This window comes from Hyaena hyaena, unplaced genomic scaffold (genome assembly GCF_003009895.1).
Source record: "Hyaena hyaena isolate Hyena2069 unplaced genomic scaffold, ASM300989v1 scaffold_498, whole genome shotgun sequence".
In the NCBI taxonomy this organism is placed as follows: domain Eukaryota; kingdom Metazoa; phylum Chordata; class Mammalia; order Carnivora; family Hyaenidae; genus Hyaena; species Hyaena hyaena.
The window spans coordinates 821,473-844,819 of NW_024081131.1; the positions used below are offsets into that span (position 1 = coordinate 821,473).

Consider the following 23,347-nt stretch of genomic DNA (forward strand, 5'->3'; position numbering starts at 1 on the left):
CAATCTATGCGAGCATTTTTAAAATAAAAATAAATTCCAGGGGCTCCTGGGTGGCTCAGGCAGTTGGGTGTCCAACTTCAGCTCAGGTCATGATCTCACAGTTCATGGGTTCGAGCCCCCCCATGTCAGGTTCTGTGCTGACAGCTCAAAGATTGGAGCCTGCTTTGGATTCTGTGTCTCCCTCCTCTCTCTGCCCCTCCCACACTTGTGTGCCCAAGCACGTGCTCTCTCTCTTAAAAATAAATAAAACTTAAAAAAAAATCTCAATAAAGAAAATAAAATAAACTAAAACAATTCCAAAATCAATGCTAAAACTTAGGAGTATGCCCAAGCATTCAGGAGACAGATTACAAAATTTAGGTTTATCCTGCTGGAATACATTAAGCAGGAGAAAGGCTTTCCACAATTGGCAAAAAACACAGGCAATGATGAGCCCCATGTTTTGGGTAAAGAGTGAACTAGAAAGAAATGACAAGTGATAACAGGCCCTTGACCCAACTCAGTCTAGACATTTCCATAGTAAGGAAGAGTAGGGAAGAAGAAACATGACAAAATGCTCTCTGTTCTCAAGCAGCTTAAGTTTAAGGTATCTCATTTTATCTTATGTTTAAGATAAATCTATTTGACAAACACTTGTCAAAAACCTCAACTGCTGTAATTACAATGATATCAATATTACATATTCATTGACAAGCTTCTGACAATATTGCCTCACTTTGTAAACTTTGTTCAAGTGCACGGTCCTATTTCAAAATCCAGATTGAGCTCCAGGGAACAAATCATTTGTCGTGAACACGAAACACGCTGAAATATTTGTGCGCTAATCTTGCAAAATGCTTCAAGTGGCAACAGAAAAAATATTAATCCCTTTACTGAGAGGATTGTGTAGGCTTCTCACCTCCCTCCAGGCTGCCTGGCATTAGACATAATAAAGAAACGCAGTGGGGATGATCAGTTATACCACGCTGGCACTGCCTTATGGAAACAGAGTTACTCAGATCTGACAATGAGCGTCCATTCAGGTTATTCAATCACTCTGGATCTCTGGCCCTCCAACTCTTGGAAGTGATATTATGACATGGTTCATCAAGTAAAGGATAAATTTTGTCATTGTAAGCACTGTTATGCCCCATTGATTTGGCAAGACTAAACCTTGGGGAAACCTGGCTACTTCCAGAGATGGTGGCAAACCAGCATCGCAAGAGGTTGGTGGTTGTCTTTTAAAACAGATCTTGCTTTTAAACCTTTTAACATCAGGTTTCCCTGCAGTTTTTACAAGAGCCCTTGATATAATTATAACATATTCATAAGAAAAATGTTAAGAACTCTTGATTTCTGTTTACAGTTTGAGGGATTAAAAATTGTTGATAAACTTTTATCTTCCACTTCAATTATACAGTTATATAGGAAAATGAAAGATTCTGAGATTTGAAAATTCACAAGGAGATCCTTTACACCAAAATACAAATTCTCAGAAGGCAAACTGCATCAGTCATGGGTCGCCTGAGTAGCTCAGTCGGTTGAGCATCCAGCTTCGGCTCAGGTCATGATCTCACGGTTCGTGGGTTCGAGCCCCACATCAGGCTCTGTGTTGACTGCTAGCTCAGAGCCTGGAGCCTGCTTCGGATTCTGTGTCTCCCTCTCTCTCTGACCCTCCCCTGTTCACGCTGCCCCTCTCTCTCTTTCTCGCTCTCTCTCAGAATAAAACATTAAAAAAATTAAAAAAAAAAAAAAAAAAGAAGATGACAAACTGCATCAGTCAGAAACTTACACCAGACAGTCACATAAAGGCTTACCATTTGGTACAGACCCACTTCATAAGTCATCTTTATTATAAAAACTATTTTCTGAATCTTTTAAGATGGATAGAAGAGGGGAATAAGAAGTAATGGATAAAAAAGGAGCCAGGAAACCTATTTATTTCCTACACGGACAAGAATAAAGTCACAATGCTTTGTAAGAGAGGAAAATTAGCAGAGTTGTCACATTGTCAAACAACAGAGAATTATCTTTTCATCAAGAAAGCGATCAAGTACAGACGCACCATCTGGACTACATCAAAACCAATCCACGGGCAAAGCAAAAAATAAAAGCCTCCAACTTACCCAAGTGCTTGTGGTTCAGAAAACCTGAGGAGAATTAGGCAGACAAAGGATGTGAACTATAATTTTACTGACTTATACTGGGTTGAAGATGATTCACATCTGTTTATGAAGATGTGAAGCCTAAATGAAAATAATAATGCTTAGTGTCGTTTAAAGTTACTGGAGGGCCTTATCGAAGTGAGGAGCAGACACATCATCATTGCTACTTTGGACTGTTCACCTCAGCTCAGTGAGGAGCCCCCTCCAGTCAGCCTGCAGACAGGGTGATGGTCCACCCAAGACCATGATGGGGTAACAAGGAAGAGAAAGTGGAAGGGGGGAGCATGGTTGGGGAAAGGGCAGGATATTTAGCAGTAGAGGAACGAATCTGAGGAATAAAGGGTCAATATGACACTAAGACAGTTCATACACTTGGAAGACCACGTCCCTGTGCACCGGAATAACAAAACCATGTGTGGAAGAAAGATCCACGACTTCACAGTTCTGTGTTTAGCTTGAGCTGATGAGAGAACATGAGGTGAGGCAGATGCATACAGGATTGACTAAATACTACAAAATTGAGGAATAGAATATACCATTTTAAGCAAACTATTGAATTATAAACATATGTTAGGTATCCATAGAACGTGAAGACAGTAACTAGTAGGAACAAATATGAAATGTTCAAATCGAAGAATCTGGCCTATAGCTTAGGCAATGATACTTCCTGGCATACAGTCAAACCCAGCATCAGCAATGCTATATCCAACACAAGGAACTGCATATGACAGATGATAGATAGATAGATAGATAGATAGATAGATAGATAGATAGTCTATATAGATATAGATAGATGAATATTATATATATAGATGCATATGATACACACACACACGGACACAGAAGAGTCTAACTCAGAGTAAAAATTTACTAAATACAGGTAAAGGTTTAGCTAAGAAAAATAAAGCTAGAATTAAAAAAAACAAGAATAGAAAATTTATACCAACTTATACATATTTTAAATACCCAGCATGATCGAGGGCTAATTAGAATCTCAACTCCTGACCTGGGAAATGTTTTAACCAAAACTAATCAAGAATTTCACACATTCCTTTCCTCTACCTCCACAGCGCTTTTGTAGAAATATATTCATGTCATAATCAAGGTAAATGAGATCAAGATACATATTGTAGCTATTCTAAACATTCAAAGAAAAAGCTGACAAAGTGTAGATCACAGATCCATCTATAGAAACTATTAAGAAATCTTTGTTGAGGACAGTTTCTTTTCTATTGCTTTTCCACTGTGTTTGGGCAAATATAAATTCCTGCTAGTAAACCAAAGAAAATGAATTTAATACTAAAATAGGACATTAATTCTCAAAGCAAGAACATCTCTAAAATGTGAATGCATTCAAAAATAGCGAAGTGTAAAGTGAAGACATGTTTCCAGGTCCAGAAAACTGCTTCTGTAAAAATATAATATTCTGTACAAGACAGTAGTAGTTCCTAAGAGAATAAATGGCTCAGAATTTGATGAAAGTGTTCCCGCAGTGAACAAGTCACTCTTCTTGCACATTCCAGATGCTCTCCATTCCTGACATCAGGATGGAAAAATTTACTGTTAGTCTAGAGAAATTTAATATCACCATTCTTGTCATATCCCTCATAGCTTCATTATTAGAACAAGTCTGGGGAAGCTATAAACCTATGTTAAATGATAAAAAAGATGTTCTCTGTGTTCAATCATATTAGGCCATATAAGTAACCAAAATATTTAGAAATCCTATAGGAAAAGAGCTGAGAAAGAGAAAAACATGTATTTACTTGTTATTTTTCCGAGTTTTGATACCTGCATTCTATACAGTATGGCCAGGCCAAGGACCAAGACATTTAACTACAACCAAGGGCTAATAAACACTAAAGGACATATATTGACGCCCAGAGCAGCACTATAAAATTTTATTATATTAATAAAATGGGATACACCAAGCTTTAAATTTTCCACTTTGTCAAAGGTAAAGTAATCAGCACTATTCGGTGCCATTCATAACAGGCCTCGATTTTTCTCATTTAAAATAGGTTTTACTTCCAAGAGCACCTATACTAAAATACTTTAATACAACCCCGACAAAACTATTCTCTTTCTTGCACTCTCCCTCAACTGCAAATAACTTATTAAAGCATTTGGCAAGCTCTGTTTTATGTATGCAAAACAATCTCAGTCATTATAAAGTTGCAGTTTGTTAATAACGTTTTATGCAATTTCCTAGAAGTCTATCAAGTTGGGGCGAGGTAGTAGCGGGCAAAGCCATACACCTGTAGAGAGCTTCCATTTTGAAAAGCTAGCTCTAAGCTTTAAATAGATTCCAAATTGTAGTGAGCTCCGTGTTAGCAGTCTGCAGCCTACACAGCGTATCCTCCGCGATCAGAGTGGGTATGACACACAGTTGACCCTGGAACAACACCAGTTTGAAGGGCACAGGTCTGCTTACTCATAGATTTTTTTTTTTTTTTACAGCACGCTACCATAAATATCTTTTCTCTTCTGATCTTCTCAACATTTTCTTTCCTCTAGCTTACTTTATTGTAAGAATACAGCACAGAATACATATAACATACAAAATACATGCTAATCGACTGTTTATGTGACCAGTAAGGCTTCTGTTTAACAGTTGGCTATTAGTAGCTTCTGGAAAGTCAAAAGTCACACATGTATTTTGACCTGTGTTGGGGTGGGGGTGATGGAGAGGGACTGGTGTCTCGCTCCCCCCCCCCCCAGTGTTCAAGGGTCAACAGTACTTTGATTCTTAGAAGACTTGTCCAGAAGATAAAGCAAAATGAAATTTACTTCTAAAATGCTTATGAATTTAGAAGAATAAATTACATTTGCACTACATTTAATCAGTTATAGGGCCTCCTAGTCTGGAACAGTTACTTGGCTATATTACAGGTAAAGTACTGTATTTGTTTTATTGTAGGTAATAGCATGATAGGATTTATCTTCCTTTATTTCAATATTTACAATATATTTAAAATTTAACCTAACACGTAGTTAGGCCAAGCCAAATAACGAGTTCATCTGGATTTTCATTTTCATTGCAGAGAAGCAGCTTAAATCTTAACTCTCATCATCCTATATTCAGTGTATTAACGCTAAGTAACGGACAGACCAATGGGTGCGCTAACATTAATCAGGAAGAAAATAGCAAGAGAAATCAAGGAAACAGAAGACGACCTACTGGTTGTACAGAATGGCGCTGTAGACAGAGAAGCAAGTATTTCTCACTGGACTACTATAATAGTCAACAGACATAAAGAATGAGTTCTTAGCACCTAACTTGTGCCTCCGCGTTCTGTAACACAACGGATATATAAAAAGCAGCCAGGGGTGCCTGGCTGGCTAAGTCAGTTAAGCATCCGACTTGGGCTCAGGTTATGATCTCACCATTCCTGAGTTCGAGCCCTGCATCAGGCTCTGGGCTGAGAGCTCAGAGCCTGGAGCGTGCTTCAGATTCTGTGTCTCCCCCTCTCTCTCTGCTCCTCCCCCACTTGCACTCTGTCTCTCGAAAATGAATAAATGCTAAAAAATTTTTTTTTAATAAAAAGCACCTAGCACGTGGATGCCCCTAGTAGTTACATAGTAGCTGCCACCATCTTCATCATTTCCTCTCGGAGGCTTGTTAGCTGAATTAATAAGCAACTGAGCCAGAGAAAAGCTCCTAGAAGGGTTCAGAATTCTTTTCAATGGCTTTCTTTCCAGGCATTCTCCTGAAATAGCCTTCCTGATCTTTCCCCAAGGACACTGTTATGCAGAAATACAACAGCTGCACTTAGAAACTCCATGTTATCAAAAATGTGTAAAAACTCTTAAATCATGGGGAAAAGACAGGGTAGGTTAAAGAGTTTCTAAACTAACGGTAACTATGGTAGGTCCATGCATGAATTTTAATAATAAATGGAATAACCTAAGCAGTAACTAGGTTTTACTTCTAAGCAAAAAGTCATAAACTGGTGGTTCACAAAAATCAGTGGTTCGCAACTGCTGACCACGAACCTAAGTGCTTCCCGGCCTTTCAACCCACACACATCTTTTTTAAACAGCTTGAAATTTCATTTCTAACAGAAATCATAACCATCAGTGTTATGACTGGCCAGCTAGGTCGGCTGAAACAATAGAATATCTGAAAAGAGAGCTGGTATACATAAAGAATTGAGTAGAAGATCAAAGCACCATTGCAAGTCAGCATAAGTGAGAGATTATTCTGCTAAGAGTGCTGAATCCCTATATTACTATTCAGGAAAAACATGAAATCAAATCCACTAGGATCCCTACACAACGAAGCCAATCCCAAATCATATTTTTACATGCAAACTACATTATAAGAATTCAGTCTAAGAGCCATCTGTATTATAAAAATCCTTACATAATATTTACAAGGGCAATTTTCCCACAATCCTCACTTGTCAAAAAGCAGCAAGGTATAAGAATAGGTACTCTGTCCCATACCTTAACACATGTCCACTTGAGTTTCCTGAACAGTACTTACATATTTTAGGAGGTTTGGGGTGCCTGGGTCACTCAGTTAAGCATCTGACTCTTGATTTTTGGCTCAGGTCATGCTCTTGTGGTTCATGGGTTCAAGCCCCCAAGCGGGGTTCTGTGCTACAGCACAGGCTTGCTTGAGGTTCTCTCCCTCTCTCTCCACCCTCCCCAGCGTGTGCACATGCATACGCAAGCTCACTCGTATTGAAAGATCACTTTCAAAACAGATAAACTTAAACACTAGGAGGGTCCAACATACTGCATCAGAGAATTTTAACGTTTAATGTGAATTTTGGCAAATAAAATGTATATTTTTTAATTTTATCAATTTCAACGGCCATAGAGAAGAACGGTTTCATTACATCTGAATGGCATGGAGCCATCTTCTTAGTTTGATCTCCATCTTTACTGTAACTGCTTACCAGGTATCCCTCAACTTTTTTTATGGTATGAGCATTTTTTAAAAATTTAAATAGTTTATTGTCAAGTTGGTTCCCATCTAACACCCAGTGCTCATCCCCATAAGTGCCCTTCTCCATGCCCCTCCCCCCTCTTGCTCCCCCCACCCCATCTGCCCTCAGTTTGTTCTCAGCATAAAAAAGAGTCATGTCTTCTGAATGACAAATTCCAATAGTAACATAAACCCATTTTAAAAAGTTTATATTACCAAAGAGAAAGTTTTTTTCAGGTAAGCTCAGAACACATTTTTACCAAACACTGAAGTGATTAAGTGTTCAATGGAACCCAGATTTGAATGCAGACGGCCTTATATCCCAAGGCAGGTTACTGACTTCCTTGGCATCCTGCTTTTCTTACTGCACATTAAGAGTTTTTATTCTATTCCTTAATTGACTGTCTCCATCCCAGTAAAAGCTTTTCTCAGAAAAAAGGTCATGTGTGCTCATTCATTTTTGTGTTCTAGTACCTGGGAGAGTGCATGGCGTACAGTAAGTGCACAATAAATAGCAAGTGAATTGCCCTGGTGATGTAAGGAAAAGGTAGGGACAGAGAGAAGGAATAAAATGGTTATTCCTCCTCTCCTTCCACTGTTTTTGGTCAGGAGAGAAGAGAGTATCTTGAGGAGGAAAGAAGGAATCTCATATGTAATGGGCAGAAATTGATCACGAATTGACAGTGTCTGAACTGTTATTAATTTTCACATATCGTAAGTGACCAGAATGGGTGAAATTTCATTTCCACGGAACTCATGAGCTGTCTGTAATTTGTTTTCCTAAGGAAAATGATTCCTTTAGGAGAAATTTCCAGGTTTCCGCCATGCAAAATAATTTTATGTCCAAATCCTATTCATCTCTTAAGTCCCAGTTCAGGTGCCCCTCTTTTCACCTACCCCAAAAACTGGCACTAAATCTCTGCGGACTCTGAACTTTCATCTCACATTATCCCCGGTCTCTCAAGATACTGACCACAGTCCGCCTTGTTCCTGAGACACTGGTGCTCAGTTCTGTAGGCACCCAGATGGATGTGTATATCCTCCACCTGCCGGCATGCGTGTGCTCAGTAAATACTTGCTGAATAAATAATGAACTAATTCATAAATAAATAAGCCTTCCCATAAGAACCAAGTACTAGCCTAGCATGAAAAATTTCTTAATTCAAAAAACATAATAGCTCTGAAAGTATGGGAACATAGTGGAAAGGTCAGCCATACACTGAGATGCACAACGCATTACTATCCTATACACTAGTCTCCAAAAGTTTTCCTGATTCTCAAATGTGATCTGTCATAGATTTTAACTTAAAGCACATGTTTTGAGAATTTTGACATTTTTAGGGCTCTTTATTTTTATTTTCTTTTTTTAAAATTTTTTTTTTAATGTTTTATTTATTTCTAGGAGAGAGAGAGAGAGACAGCGTGAGCAGGGGAGGGTCAGAGAGAGAGGGAGTCACAGACTGAAACAGGCTCTGGGCTCTGAGCTGGCAGTCAGCACAGAGCCCGACGCAGGGCTCGAACCCACAAACAGCGAGATCATGACCAAAGCGAAAGTCGGACGCTTAACCGACTAAGCCACCCAGGCGCCCCTATTTTTATTTTCTTTTAAGTTTATGTATTTTGAGAAAGGCAGAGAGTGAGCAAGACGGGGAGGGGCAGAGAGGGGGAGAGAGAATCCCGAGCAGGCTCCGTGCTGTCAGCAGAGAGCCAAACGTGGGGCTCGAACCCACAAGCTATGAGATCATGACCTGAGCCAAAATCAAGAGTCAGATCCTTAGCTGACTAAGCCACCCTGGTGCCCTGGAATTTTTAGGGCTTTTTTAAAAAGGTGTACTTGCAGGGGACCTGGGTGGCTCAGTCAGTGGAGCATCCAACTTTTGCTCAGGTCATGATCTCACTATTTGTGAGACATTGGGCTCACCACTATCAGCAGAGAGCCGTCTTTGGATCCTCTGTCTCCTTCTGTCTCTTCCCCTCCCCATTTGTTTTCGCTCTCAAAAATAATCATTTAAAAATAACATATTTTTAATATAATTTATTGTCAAATTGGCTTACATACAACAGTTTCTGTTTTTTAAAGATAGCCTCTCACTCGCATTGAAGGATTCTCTGAAGGAAGAAGTCTAACATGATTCATTTGAATCCTCATAAGTAAAGTCTAGTTTGAATTCTGATCTGAATATACAGTTATAAATCCCAGTTTGAGATTAGGAATGCAAGAGGACTGTAATTTTCCTCCAATGCTGGTTTTCACTTTTTGAAACTGCTTAAAGATAATGCCTTATAAGATCGGGGGGGGGGGGGGGGCGGTCAGTGTCCTCTGAGCCCTCTTTTTGACTCGACCTGGACCTGGGTCCTTGTCCTGTCTTTGGCTTACCTACCCCAGTTTTTCTGTATTATTTTTGAGAAAAGAATACTTTATATTGAACAATTCTGCAGCACAGGTTTCCGAAAACTACGAGACAGTCCTTAATATATATGGGTCACTTGAACTGTCAATAAACCCTTTTGGGTACTAAAACCCTAAGACTGTGTTAAGGTTTTTTTCTATTAAAAAAAAAAAAGGCAAATTGTCTTTTGGGACAATGAAGAATATTTATAATACAAAACCTAGCAATATGGCTAATTTTAACCAGCACCACATACACACAAGCATATATGAAAAACTGGGCGAGAAAAATTCCCTCCCGATGTAACTACTCTTTATTTCATAAGAAGACCACCAAGAAATATTCCCTTCAATTTAAATGTCAATGTAGCATGATCTCCTGATCAAGAAACTGCTGGGAGAACAAGGACGGAAATTTCCCAAAATGCTAAGTGGACTCCAAACCTCATGGGAAACAGTGCAAGAGAACAGATTAATTCTTATTGCTTAAGGTTCAGACCGCTGAGCATTACAGGGTCCAGTGGTCTGTCAGGGGCCGCATGACAGTTTCTACTGACAACACTATCGAAGGGGGGGAAAAAAAATCAATTAAGATTCTGTTCACCTCGGTTCAGACCCACAACAGGATTATGATTTTTCATGACTGATGCAGAAGGCTGTGCCTGCGCTATAGAAGTCATGCTTGTCAGAGCTTCCCTAATCATCTTTCGTGCCATTTGCTTATCCCCACTGTGCTTCGAAAATTTACACAACTATATCTAGTCATCTACTCAATTAACTAAAATAGATCAAAGATTTAAAACTAGCTCATAGAAGGCTCGCCATTGAAATCAGTAATACAAACAGAGAGGTTCCAATCTTCTGCATATTCTAAGTCCCAAAGGTTACAAGATTACAAAGGAAAATAAACAGGATACTCACCAATAATCTGACAATGTAAATACTAGCCCTCATTTAAACATTTCTTCCCACTTAACACATGCCCCCTACACTAATGTCATTGGGTTTTATCTTGGATGCCAAAAAGATCACCGTGAAAGTACAGGACTTGGGGTGCCTGGGTGGCTCAGTTGGTTAAGCATCCGACTCTTGATTTTGGCTCAGGTCATGATCTCACCATTCAGGAGTTTGAGCCCCACATCCAGGCTCTGTGCTGACAGCACAGAGCCTGCTTGGGATTCTCTGTGTCTGTCTGTCTCTCTCTCTCTCTCTCTCTCAAAAATAAAGAATAGACATTTTTAAAAAAAAAATACAGGGCTTCACAAGGCTGACAAAATGTAATGTCAAAGAGCTATTCAAGGGTGAGCAATGATGGTGGTGACTGAGCCACTGAAAGAGGTCTTCAAGTCAACAACCAAAAAAAATACAACATACCTGACAAGGCATTTCACTCCAAAAGGGAACAATATGAACACCGAATTTTAAAAACAAACAAAAAACAAATACTACTGAGAAAGATTTTTGTTAAAATGCCCTTTTTATTATCCCACTGGGAAAGTCAAAGCACCGTTATAAAGTGTGGTCAGAAATATTATGCCGATAAAGGAAAATTCAGCAGGATACATTCTACATTCATGCTAAGAATTCGCACAGTTACATTTATAACCTGAAATGTTCCCAAATTATATTTAACATATGCTCGTGATTTATATTTCCTTTTTCTAAAGTTCTGATCACTTCCGTGCCATTTTCTTGCTCTTTTCATACTCTATTTAATATGAATTTTAATTGGCCTTTTCCTGCTACTTATTACTAGATAAGATGCATCCCAGAATAGCATCAATAAAGAAAGTTAACAGGATTCCAACCTTAACTTATAGTGAATCTATCTATGCTGGAAGTAGAACTAAAAATACCTTTATTTCATAGAGACAACCAAAAAATAAGCTACCAAAACAAAGAATACAAAGCATGACATTAAGAACTGGATTTTATCCAATGAGATAAAATGAGAGCCAAGTTCCCCTATCCCCAGTGCTTTGGGAGTTAGGAAATTCAAAGTAGTGAAGCTTCCAAAGTTTAATAATTTCTAAACCAAGGACACTGACCTCTTCCACAAATAATCTGTTTCCAGATAAAGCACAAACTAATGCTTTCAAGGATAAAATCTGATAGTCACTAAAAATAGAGATGAAAAGGGGCGCCTGGGTGGCTTAGTCAGTTGAGCATCTGACTTTGGCTCAGGTCAGGATCTCACGGTTCAAGCCTCGCATGAGGCTCTGATGCTGACAGCACAGAGCCTGGCACCTGCTTTGGATTGTGTGTGTGTGTGTGTGTGTGTGTGTGTGTGTGTGTGTGTGTCTGTGTGTGTCTGACCTCCCCCTCTTGCATTCTGTCTCTTTCTCTCTCTCTCTCTCTCTCTCAAAAATAAATAAATGTTAAAAAAAATTTAAATAGAGATGAAAACTAGATAATAGTAAGACAACTGGATTTCTGCATGCAGAAGAACTTGACCCCTATCTCACACCATATACAAAAAATTACTCAAATTTTAAATCAAGGGGTAATTCCTCATAATCTTGGACTTGGCAATAGATTTTTAGATATGCCATCAAAATCATGAGCAACAGAAAAAAAAAACTGATATTGACCTTAATGAAATTTAGAACTTTTGTCAAAAGGATATGATAAGGCAAGTGAACAGATCTACACAATGGGAAAGAATACTTGCAAAGTTGAAAATGTGGTAATGGTTTAATATCCAAAATAAATAAAGAACTCCAAATCTCAGTAACAAAAAAGGTAATCTAATTAAAAAAATGGCAAAGGACCTGAATAGACATTTTTCCAAATAAGATATACAGATGGCCAATGAGCATATGAAAAGATGCTCAACATCTTTAGTCATTAGGGAAATGCAAGTCAAAACCACAATGAAGTACCACTTCACACCTGCTAGAATGGCTACAATCAAAAATTATAGAATGACACAAGTAGGGATGAGGGTATGGACAACTTGGAATGCTCGTACACTGCTAGAAGGCATGTAAAATGGTGCAGACCCTGTGGAAGACATTTTGGTGCTTCCTCACAAAGCTAAATGCAGAATTACTGTACCGCAGGAAAATTCAGCTCCTAGGAATACACCCAAAAGAACTGAAATTAGGGACTCAAAACAGATACTTGCATAGCAATGTACACTGCAGCACTATTCACAATAGCCAACAGGTGGAAACCTCCAAGTGTCCATCGACAGATAAATGGATAAACATGTAGTATACATACACAATGGAATATTATTCAGCCATACAAGGGAATGAAGTTCTGGAACATGCCACAAAATGGATGAGCCTTTAAACCGTACATTAAGTGGTCTAAGTTAGTTACAAAGTGACAAATATTATATAATCCCACTTCAGTGAAATATTTAAAAGAGTTATAATCTAGAGATAGAAAGTAGAATGGTAGTTGTCAGGAGCTGGGGTGGGAGCAAGTGAAGTTACTGCTTAACAGACATGAACTTTCTGTGGAGGTGATGAAAAGGGTTTTTGAAATAGTGGTGAGGTTTTGCACAGTACTTTGAATATACTTAATGTCACCAAATTGTATAATTAAAATAGTCAAAATGGAAAATTTTATATGTATTTCACCTTAAAGAAAAACTTTAAGATAAAAAATAAGCTACAAATGCATTATTAAACATTGCACTCCTTACACCTAAAACAGAAATCACACTATTGCCATTAAGATGACAAAATGAGTCTCAAAATAAAGGACAGATATTACATAATGAATAAAAATTGCTGGCGAAATCTCTTATATGACTGTTGGATATACAAAGTTTCTGCTCAATTCCATGAGATACAAAATATTCAGCAACTTGTTTACACAGCATTTGTGTAAAGACTAAGAATCACAATAAGATACATTAACTCTAATGACCACAGCTAACCCCTCTGCACATGGTCTCATCTGACTTATCTGCTTCTCTGTGTACAAACTTTTTTTTTTTTAAATTCTTTTATTTATTTCTAGGAGAGAGAGAGAGACAGCGTGAGCAGGGGAGGGTCAGAGAGAGGGAGACACAGACTCTGAAACAGGCTCCAGGCTCTGAGCTGGCAGTCAGCACAGAGCCCGACGTGGGGCTCGAACCCATGAACCGCGAGATCATGACCTAAGGGAAAGTCGGACGCTTAACCGACTAAGCCACCCAGGCGCCCCTCTGTGTACAAACTTTTAACTGTCTCTAATTAACAGTATTTACTGAAGGTGACTTTGTAGTAAATAAAGCCACTCATTTGAAAAACTCAAAAATAAAAAGGATTCTTGGACTTCTGGTAACATGAGAGCATACAGCAGAAGAGAGTAACTGCTATCACATGGCACGCTAGCAGTGATCTCCCTTAGGAGAAAACTGTCAACAGCACAGAAGCAGACACACTCTGACCCTTTAAGAGCCAGTGTGAGAAAATACCACTTAGTGACTTTTCCGTTTATTACTGAAAAACCCATACTACATGAAAAAGACTTTTTCACTTCATTCATAAATACTTGATGAGCAGTCACAAGGACGAGAATTAAGTGGATGGATTCAGGGTAAGGAGCCTAAGCTGTGTGTACTACCACAAAAGACAAAAAAAAAGGTTGTACCCAAATGCTAATTTGTACACTGCGTTTCGTTCACACGGAACATTAGCAGTCAACCACACACCTAATGATCTTGATTTGTTGTGGAAAGAGCACTGTAAAAATATAAATTCAGGGGGCACCTGGGTGGCTCAGTCGGTTAACCGTCCGACTTTAGCTCAGGTCATGATCTCACAGCTTGTGGGTTCAAGCCCTGCTTCGGGCTCTGTGCTGACAACTCAGAGCTTGGAGCCTGCTTCAAACTCTGTGTCTCCCTCTCTCTCTGCCCCTCCCCCACTCACACTCCATCTCTCTCAAAAAATGGACCGTAATATACAGTCCATTCAAAACTGCAGAATGTACTTCATTTTGGGAACAATCTGAAGAACAGCAACTTAAAGACCCTGTTTACCATGATGGAATATACACATTAGCAATGAGGGGAAATAATCACATTCATCTTTTAAATGAAAGATGAAAACAACACATTTTTAGGACACTGGCAAAGCCAATACAGTCCATTTTGGTTTATTTCAAAGGGCTTCTGGTAGTGGTATATTGCAGTGATATATTCAATATCTCGTGTAACTTGACTATCGCTTTAAGGAACAAACGTCATGATTTTGATGTTGGAAAGAAGGTTAATCAGATTTCCTGACAAGACTGGCTCATGGTGTAAATAATTTGAATGCTGGCTGAACATTTTTAAAGGAACTTCCTATAAAAAAAAAAAATATGTACATGTATTACCAAGTTAAAACCTTAATGAAGGCATGTAAGAAATCAGACATAGCTCCAAAAAGTTATTAAAATGGACACCAAAAAGAGAATTTACACCACACGTGTACACTACTATATACTGAGCCATAAAAATAAAAATAAATAAGCTATATGAATAAAAAGCTAGCCATTTGCAACTTGTATGAACCTTAAGAATATTACGCTAAATGAAAGAAATCAGAGAGAAAAAGACAACTATCATACAATTTCACTTACCTGGAATCTAAAAAAACTTTAAAGTCATAGATACAAAGAATACACTGGTGGTTGCCATAAGGGAAGAGGGTGGGGGGCAGGTGGTCAAAGGGCTGAAGGGGATCAAGAGGTACAAACTTCCAATTATAAAAGGAAGTCATGTACAGCATGGTGACTATAGTCAATAATACTATATTGAAAATTTGAAAGTTGCTTTAAGAAAGTAAATCTTAAAAGTTCTCATTACAAGCAAAAACATTGTGTTACTCTGCACAGAGAGAGATGTTAACTAGACTCACTGAGCTGATCACTTTGCAATGTATACAAATGTCAAATCATGTTGTACACCTGAAACCGATATGCCGCATATCAAACATACTTTAATAAAATAAGATAATGCATTAACTTCAAAACTGTGAAAAGGTAAAATCAAAAGGGAAAAAGAAAATCCTAACCAGTCCAAATGAAAACACAACAGAAAAAGAAACTTTGAAAAATCAGGACAAGAAGACACAATATATGGTAAGATTTTAAACTTTAAAAATCAGAAATGATAATCAATTGAAGATACTCTAGTTAAAAGCAAAGACGTCCAACTCATTACTTCAGAAAGCTCTAACTCTAATTCACAAAGGCTGTAAGACAGCAGGAATACAGAAAAGTTGACAGTAAAAGGATAGAAAAAGATGTATTATGCAAACGTTAACAGAAGTATTTACTTTAATATAAAATGTATTAAAAAGGCTTAATTCACCAGCAAAATAACAAATTTGTCTTTAATAATTTAAATATACAACAGAATTATATATATATACAACAAAAACTAAACAGAACTACAAATACATAGTCATAAAGGGAAACTTTTTTAAAAATACTTCCATTGATAACTGAGAAAATAAACATAACAAAAAATCATTTAAAATACAATCTGAGTAACTTAATTAAAAACCTGATCTGTACGCATATACAGAAGGCTAAACTCAACGACTGCAGAAAATACCTTCTTTTTAGACAGACAGAATACTTACAGAAATGGACCATACAGCTGGCCATCATGTCTAACAAACAACTTCAAAGGACTGAAATATGCAAATTAAGTTTTCTGACCACAAAGCAATTAAGGAAAAAAATCAGGAACAAAAGAAATTTTAAAAATTCTTATTTGTATACTTAAGAAAATTCTAAATAACCAATTACAAAGTAGTTCTATGGTAACAAAACCAGTATCGAGGGAGAAACAGCCTTAAATGTTAACATTAGGAAAAGAAAAAGGTTAAAATTTATGAACACATGTTCATAACTAGAAAAAGAATAAAAATCAATGAAATAAAAACTAATATACACTGAAGAAAATTCATAAGGCCAAAAGTTCTATATCTAAAAAGACTAATGAAACTGACAAAACTCAGGCAGTTTTAAGGAAAGAGAAGACAAGACCATAATTACGAATATCGGGACCAAAAAGAAAAAAAAAAAAACACCAATACAGAAAGTGCACACATGAAATAAAATTATGAGCAAGTTTTTCAGAAATTTGAAAATTTAGGTGAAATGTACCAATTCTTAGAAAAATATTATGTCATTAAAACTAACTCAAGAAGAGAAAGCCTGAACCTTCTAGGAAATTTTAAAATAATTACCAATATTCTTATCAAAAAGAAAATGTCCAACCCAAGTAACCTAACAGATAAATTCCACTAAAGTAAAAACTAATTTCAGTCTTTCACAAACTTGTCCACAGAAGAGTAAAGACTTCTCCCAACTCACTACATGAGGCTAAAATATTGTTAGAGAGAATGAGAAAACAAAATTACAGGCAAAAGTCACTCATAAAAACAGATATTAAAGTTATAAATAAAATATGAACTAAATCCAGATTATATGAAAAGGATAATAAATTATGAACAAATTGGGTTTCTCTCTAAAATACAAGTTGGCTTAATAGTCAAAAAATCAATGAAATTTGCTGTGTAGAGATTCACAGAAACAAAGCATATGATCATCACAATAAATACATAAAAATCACCTGACAAAATTCAATGGCTAGTCATTAAAAAAATCATTTTGCAAACGAAGAATGGAGGCTTTCTTAATCCAGTAAAGGGCATATATGAAAAGAATCTAGAGCAAGTATGACAAAGAAGAAGGGTTGAAGTAATTCCTTTTGAGACCCAGAACTAAAAGCAAAGATGTTCACCGTCACCACTGCAACATCAAAATGGAAACAGAAAAGAGAGTTGACTTTTTGATCGTCAGTGAAGGAAATATTTCATGAATACAATTCAGCAATCACTAACCTAAAGGAAAATGGTGCTCAACTGTATTGTAATTAATAACCTCTGCATATAGAAGAGGGGAGGGAAGTGCAAAAATGAGGAGACAAGCCACAGAACAAGAGAAGGTGCTTGTAACACATATAACTAATCCAATTCATGTGGTATAATTCCACTTATAAAGTTCTACGACAAGCAAAATTAAACCTTATGGCCTAGGGAGCTTACATAAATCATAAACTATGTTTTATGTAGAGTGTAAAATAGCAACTTTTTTTTTTTTTTTTACTGTCCATCTCTAAGGAGGTTGAGGCGACTGTGAAAAAGAAGAAATACTCAGGCTTTCAAGACGCTTGGTTTCTTGAACCCTATGGTGATCACATGGATGCTGGCATCATAACCAGTTAAAACTGTCTTATAAAAGTTTCATGTGTGTTTCTGTATATACATTTCATATTTTATGATGTTTGGGAAAAAATACTTAATGAATTTATAAAACTAAAACTAGCATAGGTACTAGGCACGAAAGGAATGATTTCATAAGATTAAAAACAGAATGGTTCTATCAGAGGACTAAAAACAAGGTCAACTCTCTAGTTCATAAAAGTCATTTCCCAGGAGGTACAGGTTAACCACATGTACACCGGAACCGGTCAATTTAAGTAAATGGATGGTGGATGGTGATGGCCAGGTTTCTCACAGTTGGGGGTGGGAATTTACAAATAAGCAAGGGAAGGAGGCTAAAATGATCCATTTGCTAATTACAGTTGGCAACGTCTATAAGAATTCATGTTTAGCTTATTATAGTTACAGCTGATTGTACACAAAAATGTTTATAATGTGTGTCTCGACCTGGGCTAGTGTGCATACATGTATTTCTCTGCTCTATCACATGAGAGGACCCAGTAGCCATATGCAAAGCATCACCCAGATCCTGGGTTCTAATCCCATTCCCCAGTAAAAGGCACTAGGGTCTTCCTAGAGAAGTAGCTGATTCCAGGACTGGAGCACTGTAAAATGAGCCTGGGACACCTAGTAGTGCCAAAAGCAAACAAACAAGCAAGCCCACATTGACAGGAGAATATCAGAGGGGCCAAATGAAACAGCTCCCAGTGGCCAAAGCTGAACAACTTGAACAAAATAAAGGTAGTATTGAATTATAACCCAAAATATCAGTAAATATCCATGAGTCCACACTGATCTGAATAAATAGGAGAAAAGAGACAAAATATTCCAAACATCTTACATAGATACTTTAGCCTAAAGGAGGAAGAATGTAACACAGAGTGTAGGCTGTACAGTACAGTACAGTGTGGAAGAATTGGGAAAAGAATAACGTTACAGTGAAGAAATCTGACAAATCCTATTTCAGCCAGCTAACCAACATCAACAGTCATAAATCAAGTTGAGAGTATGTATCCTTGATATGATAAAAATGGCCCTTAAATCACACAAATTCCAACAGAGGGGACTTCTAGAGCATACCTGACTAGAACTCTTCACTGTAAGGTCACCAAAGACCAAAAAAAAAAAAAAAGTCAGAAACCTTCGTAGCCAAGAAGAGCCTAATGAGACAATGACAATTAAATGTAATGGGAGATCCTGGAGCCAAAAACAAAAACAAAACCATTAGGGAAAACAAAGAAAATCTGAATAAAGTATAGTGTGTCAATATCGATTCACTAATTGAAATGAATGTGCCAAACTAAGGTAAGATGTTGATCAGGGAAACAAGATATAAGGTATACTGGAACTCTCAGTATTATCTTCATAATCTTTCCGTAAATCTCAAGTTGCTCTAAAAAAAACAATAAAGTCCGTTGAAATTAAAAAAAAAAAAAAAAAAAAGAAAGAAAACCCAGAAAATATGTGATACTGGTGTACTATGGAGGGGACAGTACAAATTTAGGTCAAAAGAATGGACTACTGAGTAAGTTATTTGGGGACTACTGGCTGTTCATGTGGGAAATAAAATTAAATAATTACTACTTCACTCTACATATAAATTATAGTTGGACTAATATTCCAAATGTATACAAACGGTTTTCATTATTGGAAGAAAATCTTAGAGAATATCTTCGTGACCTTGTAGTAGGTAGGCAAGCACAAGGAAAAAAAGCATGAACCACGGAGAAAAGATGGGTTTGTCCACATAAAAGTTTTCAACTTCAATAAAATACTATTTAAGAAAAAAAGGACAAATGGCGGACCAGAAAAAATGGTATTCAACCTAAAATGCCCCATAATATACAAAATACAAGTAAAAGAAACTCCATAAAAACATGAAAAAAAATGATAACCAATAGAAAAATGGGAAAGGATGTGAATTAAATCAGAAGAATAAATGGCCATTAAACGAATGGAAATCTGCTCAATATCAGGAGTAATACACATTCAACACTTAAGATTCCATGTTTTGCCCATCAAATGGGCAAAAATTACAAAGGCTTATGATATCAAAGCTCAACAAGAATATGGGGGAAAGAATCTCAAACGTACTGTCCATAGAATCACCCTGGAGGACAATTTGATAACATCCACTAAATATTCACATCTTTTCCCCCAAAATGTTATAAAAGGAGTAAAACCAGGGTTTGCATCAACAGAAGTATGGTTCACTATACTGTGATACTACAGGAAAGTATGCCTTAGTTTAAAAGAATGAGGTAGATATACAAATGTATGTATAGATAGGTTACACACTAACACATACCCTGTGGAAATCCAGCTCTGAGACATTACTTGGTATAGGAACGAAAGTTCTAGAACAATCCACAGAGCAGGACAGAATCTGATTACAAAGTAAAGAACAAAGACATAAAACAATATACTTATGTACATCCATGTAGTGTTTAATGTACTTAGAACATTCCTGAAGTACACTCATCAGATGGAGAAAGGAAAGGATATGGGCAGCGAAAGGGTGGGTGATTAAGAATTCCTTTCCTTTTTTTATCTATGCATCTTTGACACTTTGTACTACCTGTGTAATTTACATTTTTTCCTTGGTAAAAGAAGTAGAAAGGGGGAGAAGGAGAAGCGGTAGAGGTTGTACACTGAAAGTATATTCCCACGTGAGGGTTATGTGCATTGGGGGCCACTGGGAGCCGCTCCCCTGTGGCCCGAGCTCCTGCCCTTCGGCTATGCTCTCTAGCTCTGTACCCGGGAGAGGACGTTGCTAAGCAACCCTGCTGAGGGTAAAAGTGACCCCTGACTGGTAAACCGCATCTGTCTGCCAGGGACTACAGGGGCACCATACACATCTGGTGCATGCACCACACTTTGGAGCTCTCCTGAACCCAGTGACTCTTGAACAGGCACATCTTCTCGGCTGGACTCAAACCTTATTGGGCACATAGGTCAAAAACTACCACAAAGAGGGGCGCCTGGGTGGCTCAGCTGGTTAAGCTTCCGAATTCAGCTCAGGTCATGATCTCATGGTTTGTGAGTTCGAGCCCCGCACTGGGCTCTGTGCTGACAGCTCAGAGCCTGGAGCCTGCTTCAGATTCTGTGTCTCCCCCATTCTCTCTGTCTCTCTGTCTCTCTCTCTCTCTCTCTGAGAAATAAACAAACATTAAAAAAAATAAAAAACTAGCACAAAGCCAGGTGTGAGTCATACAGGCACTTGAAATCGGCACCAAGGGAGCCTGCTACATGTGGAAAAGTCCTTTTTAAATTCTGAATAGCCTCTGCTATTTTCATGGCTGACCCTTCAACTGCTCCATAAACTATAAATACTCCGTTTTAATCATTCCTTGAGACAGATGTAAGCAACAGTATTTTGCATTCAATTAAACTAAGGCATTTTTGGCGAAGAGTAGGGCATAAAACTTATTCATTACATAACTGTAGTAAATTTATGGCTCAAATAAATTTTATCTATGATTTCCCAAACCACTATGGAAAGTTAAATCATTCATTTTATATAGTAGAACACAATGTGGGACTATATAAAAACTAAAATGAAGAAAAAAAATTTTTTTTCCCAAAGAAACTGCCTTCCAAGTTAATGCCTTCAAAAAAAAAAAAAAAAAGATTTTCAGTTATTTAAAAATCAAAGTTACTTCCTCAGAAAAACTAATCCTCAGTGTAAATTACAGTGGAAAAAAATCATTACTGATGGATAAAGATGAGACAAAACTTGCCAAAACATAAGGATGGATATGCTTGAAACAGCAAGAATGAGATTTCCAAATCTGTGATTCAGCTTTGTTAAAATTATGGTACCAGGAACTGCCCACACTGAGGCCACTAGCTCAGCTGCTTACAGATGGCAGTGACGGAACCAAACTCAGTATGGTCAGTGCAACGCACAGGACACTACCCTTAGTCACACACCATGCAATTTCTTTTGCGGGGTCTTAAAAGTACAAGGCACAGCTCCCCCACCCCACTCACATTCTGTTTTAATAGTTCTGGAGGGGCACCTGGGTGGCTCAGTCCATTAAGCCTCCGACTCTTCATTTCGGCTCAGGTCATGATCCCAGGGTCTTGGGATTGAGCCCCACCTCAGGCTCTACACTGGCCGTGGAGCCTGCTTAAAATACTCTCTCCCTCTCCCTCTGCCCCTCTCCCACACTCCCTCCCTCTCTCTCTCTCTCAAAAAAAAAAAAAATCTGGGAAGGGTTTATGGATCTACATTTTTAACAAGTGCTGATTCTCAGACCTATAAATACACAGAACTGATGGTTGTGGGGGGCGGGGGGGGGAGGTGGGGGGAGGATGGGCAAAATGGAGGAACGGTAGTGGAGACACAAGCTTCTAGTTACGGAATGAATACATCACAGGAATAAAAGAGCATAAGGAATACAGTCAATGGTACTGTAACAGCGCTATAGGCTGACAGACGGTGACTACACCTGTAGGGAGCGAGTGTAGCCTAACACATAGAGAAGCTGAATCGCTCTGTTGGACGCCTGAAACTAATGTAACATAGTGTGTCAACCGTACTCTAAAGAATTTGTTTTAATTAAAAACAAAGAGTGCTGATTCTGGGGAACCTCACAACAGGACCTCAAAGGGGTACTGACCTCCTTCACCCACCTCCTGAAACAGGTCGGAAGGAGGAGGATTTTCCACATACGTGTGTTTTTTCTCTTTCTTGGAACTCTTCACTCTAAGTATCACGAAATCTTACAACTGACAGTAAGGTGAAATATGCTGGTTTTAACTGAATCCCTAATGACACATATCAACTTCAGGACAGTTGCTTCCCCCGCCCCTACCCCCTCTAGTGACAGGAAGAAAGAAAACGCAAGAATGGGGTAGGGACAATATTTTATTTCTTAAAGGAAAACAGTGCAAGGTCTGAAGCAAGTATGGCAGAAAGTTCCTATCTGGTATCGAACCTGAGTGAGGAGGAACGGCAGTATCACAGGATCTGCCGTACTCTATTACATGCTTAAAATACTCATTTATTTTTTAAAGTAATTTAAATGGATGGCATGTTCACAAAGGGGAAGACCACAGAAGAGCATCAGCACAAGTCATCACTACCTGGAGAAAGCAATGGTCGCCCAACATCCTTTGACAGCTTTTACCTTGGAAGGAGGCATCTAAGTGGGTTTTGTACCCCTCATGCAGGTTACAGAAAAACAGACATTATCTGTTTGCACCTACTTAAAGCCATGCCGGTTTTCGCTGTGAACAAGAAAATCTAAGTCCGGAGGGAAGGAAACCCGCCCCTCTTGGGTTCCCATACCTGTGTCGCTACCAGATCCTGTGGACAACGCGGGCATGATGTGAGCTGCAGGCCGAGACGATGCACACCAAACGCTCTCCGCTTAGAAAGCCACACGGAATTCCAGCTCAGTGGCCTACAGCCACGCTGTCGACCGAGATGTATCGTGCAGGCCGTTTCTAAAAGGAGAAGAAACGCTTTAAAAATAATAATAGGGAAGATTACTAAACTGCGACAGTCAGCAACTAACTCAAAATTCTTATTCCAACACACTTGCCGGAAAGATCGGTTCTTCCAAAGTTTGTCTCTGCTACATGCAAATATTATTAAGTGCGAGAGTTTTTGACCTTGATGGGCTATTTCTAATTAAAAGCGCAGAAGTTC

The 23,347-nt window shown here is 38.1% G+C and overlaps 1 protein-coding gene across 1 annotated transcript in view; it reads right to left on the bottom strand.

Annotated features, from left to right (window-relative positions):
• MPP7 (membrane palmitoylated protein 7) overlaps positions 1-23,089 on the bottom strand; it is a 206,297-nt gene extending 183,208 nt beyond the window's left edge. Inside the window, exon 1 of the mRNA XM_039254767.1 lies at positions 22,985-23,089. Within this exon, the coding sequence (XP_039110698.1) occupies positions 22,985-23,021 (37 nt within the window). The 5' untranslated portion in view covers positions 23,022-23,089. The remainder of the gene's footprint in view (positions 1-22,984) is intronic.
• Between the last annotated feature and the right edge of the window lie 258 nt (positions 23,090-23,347).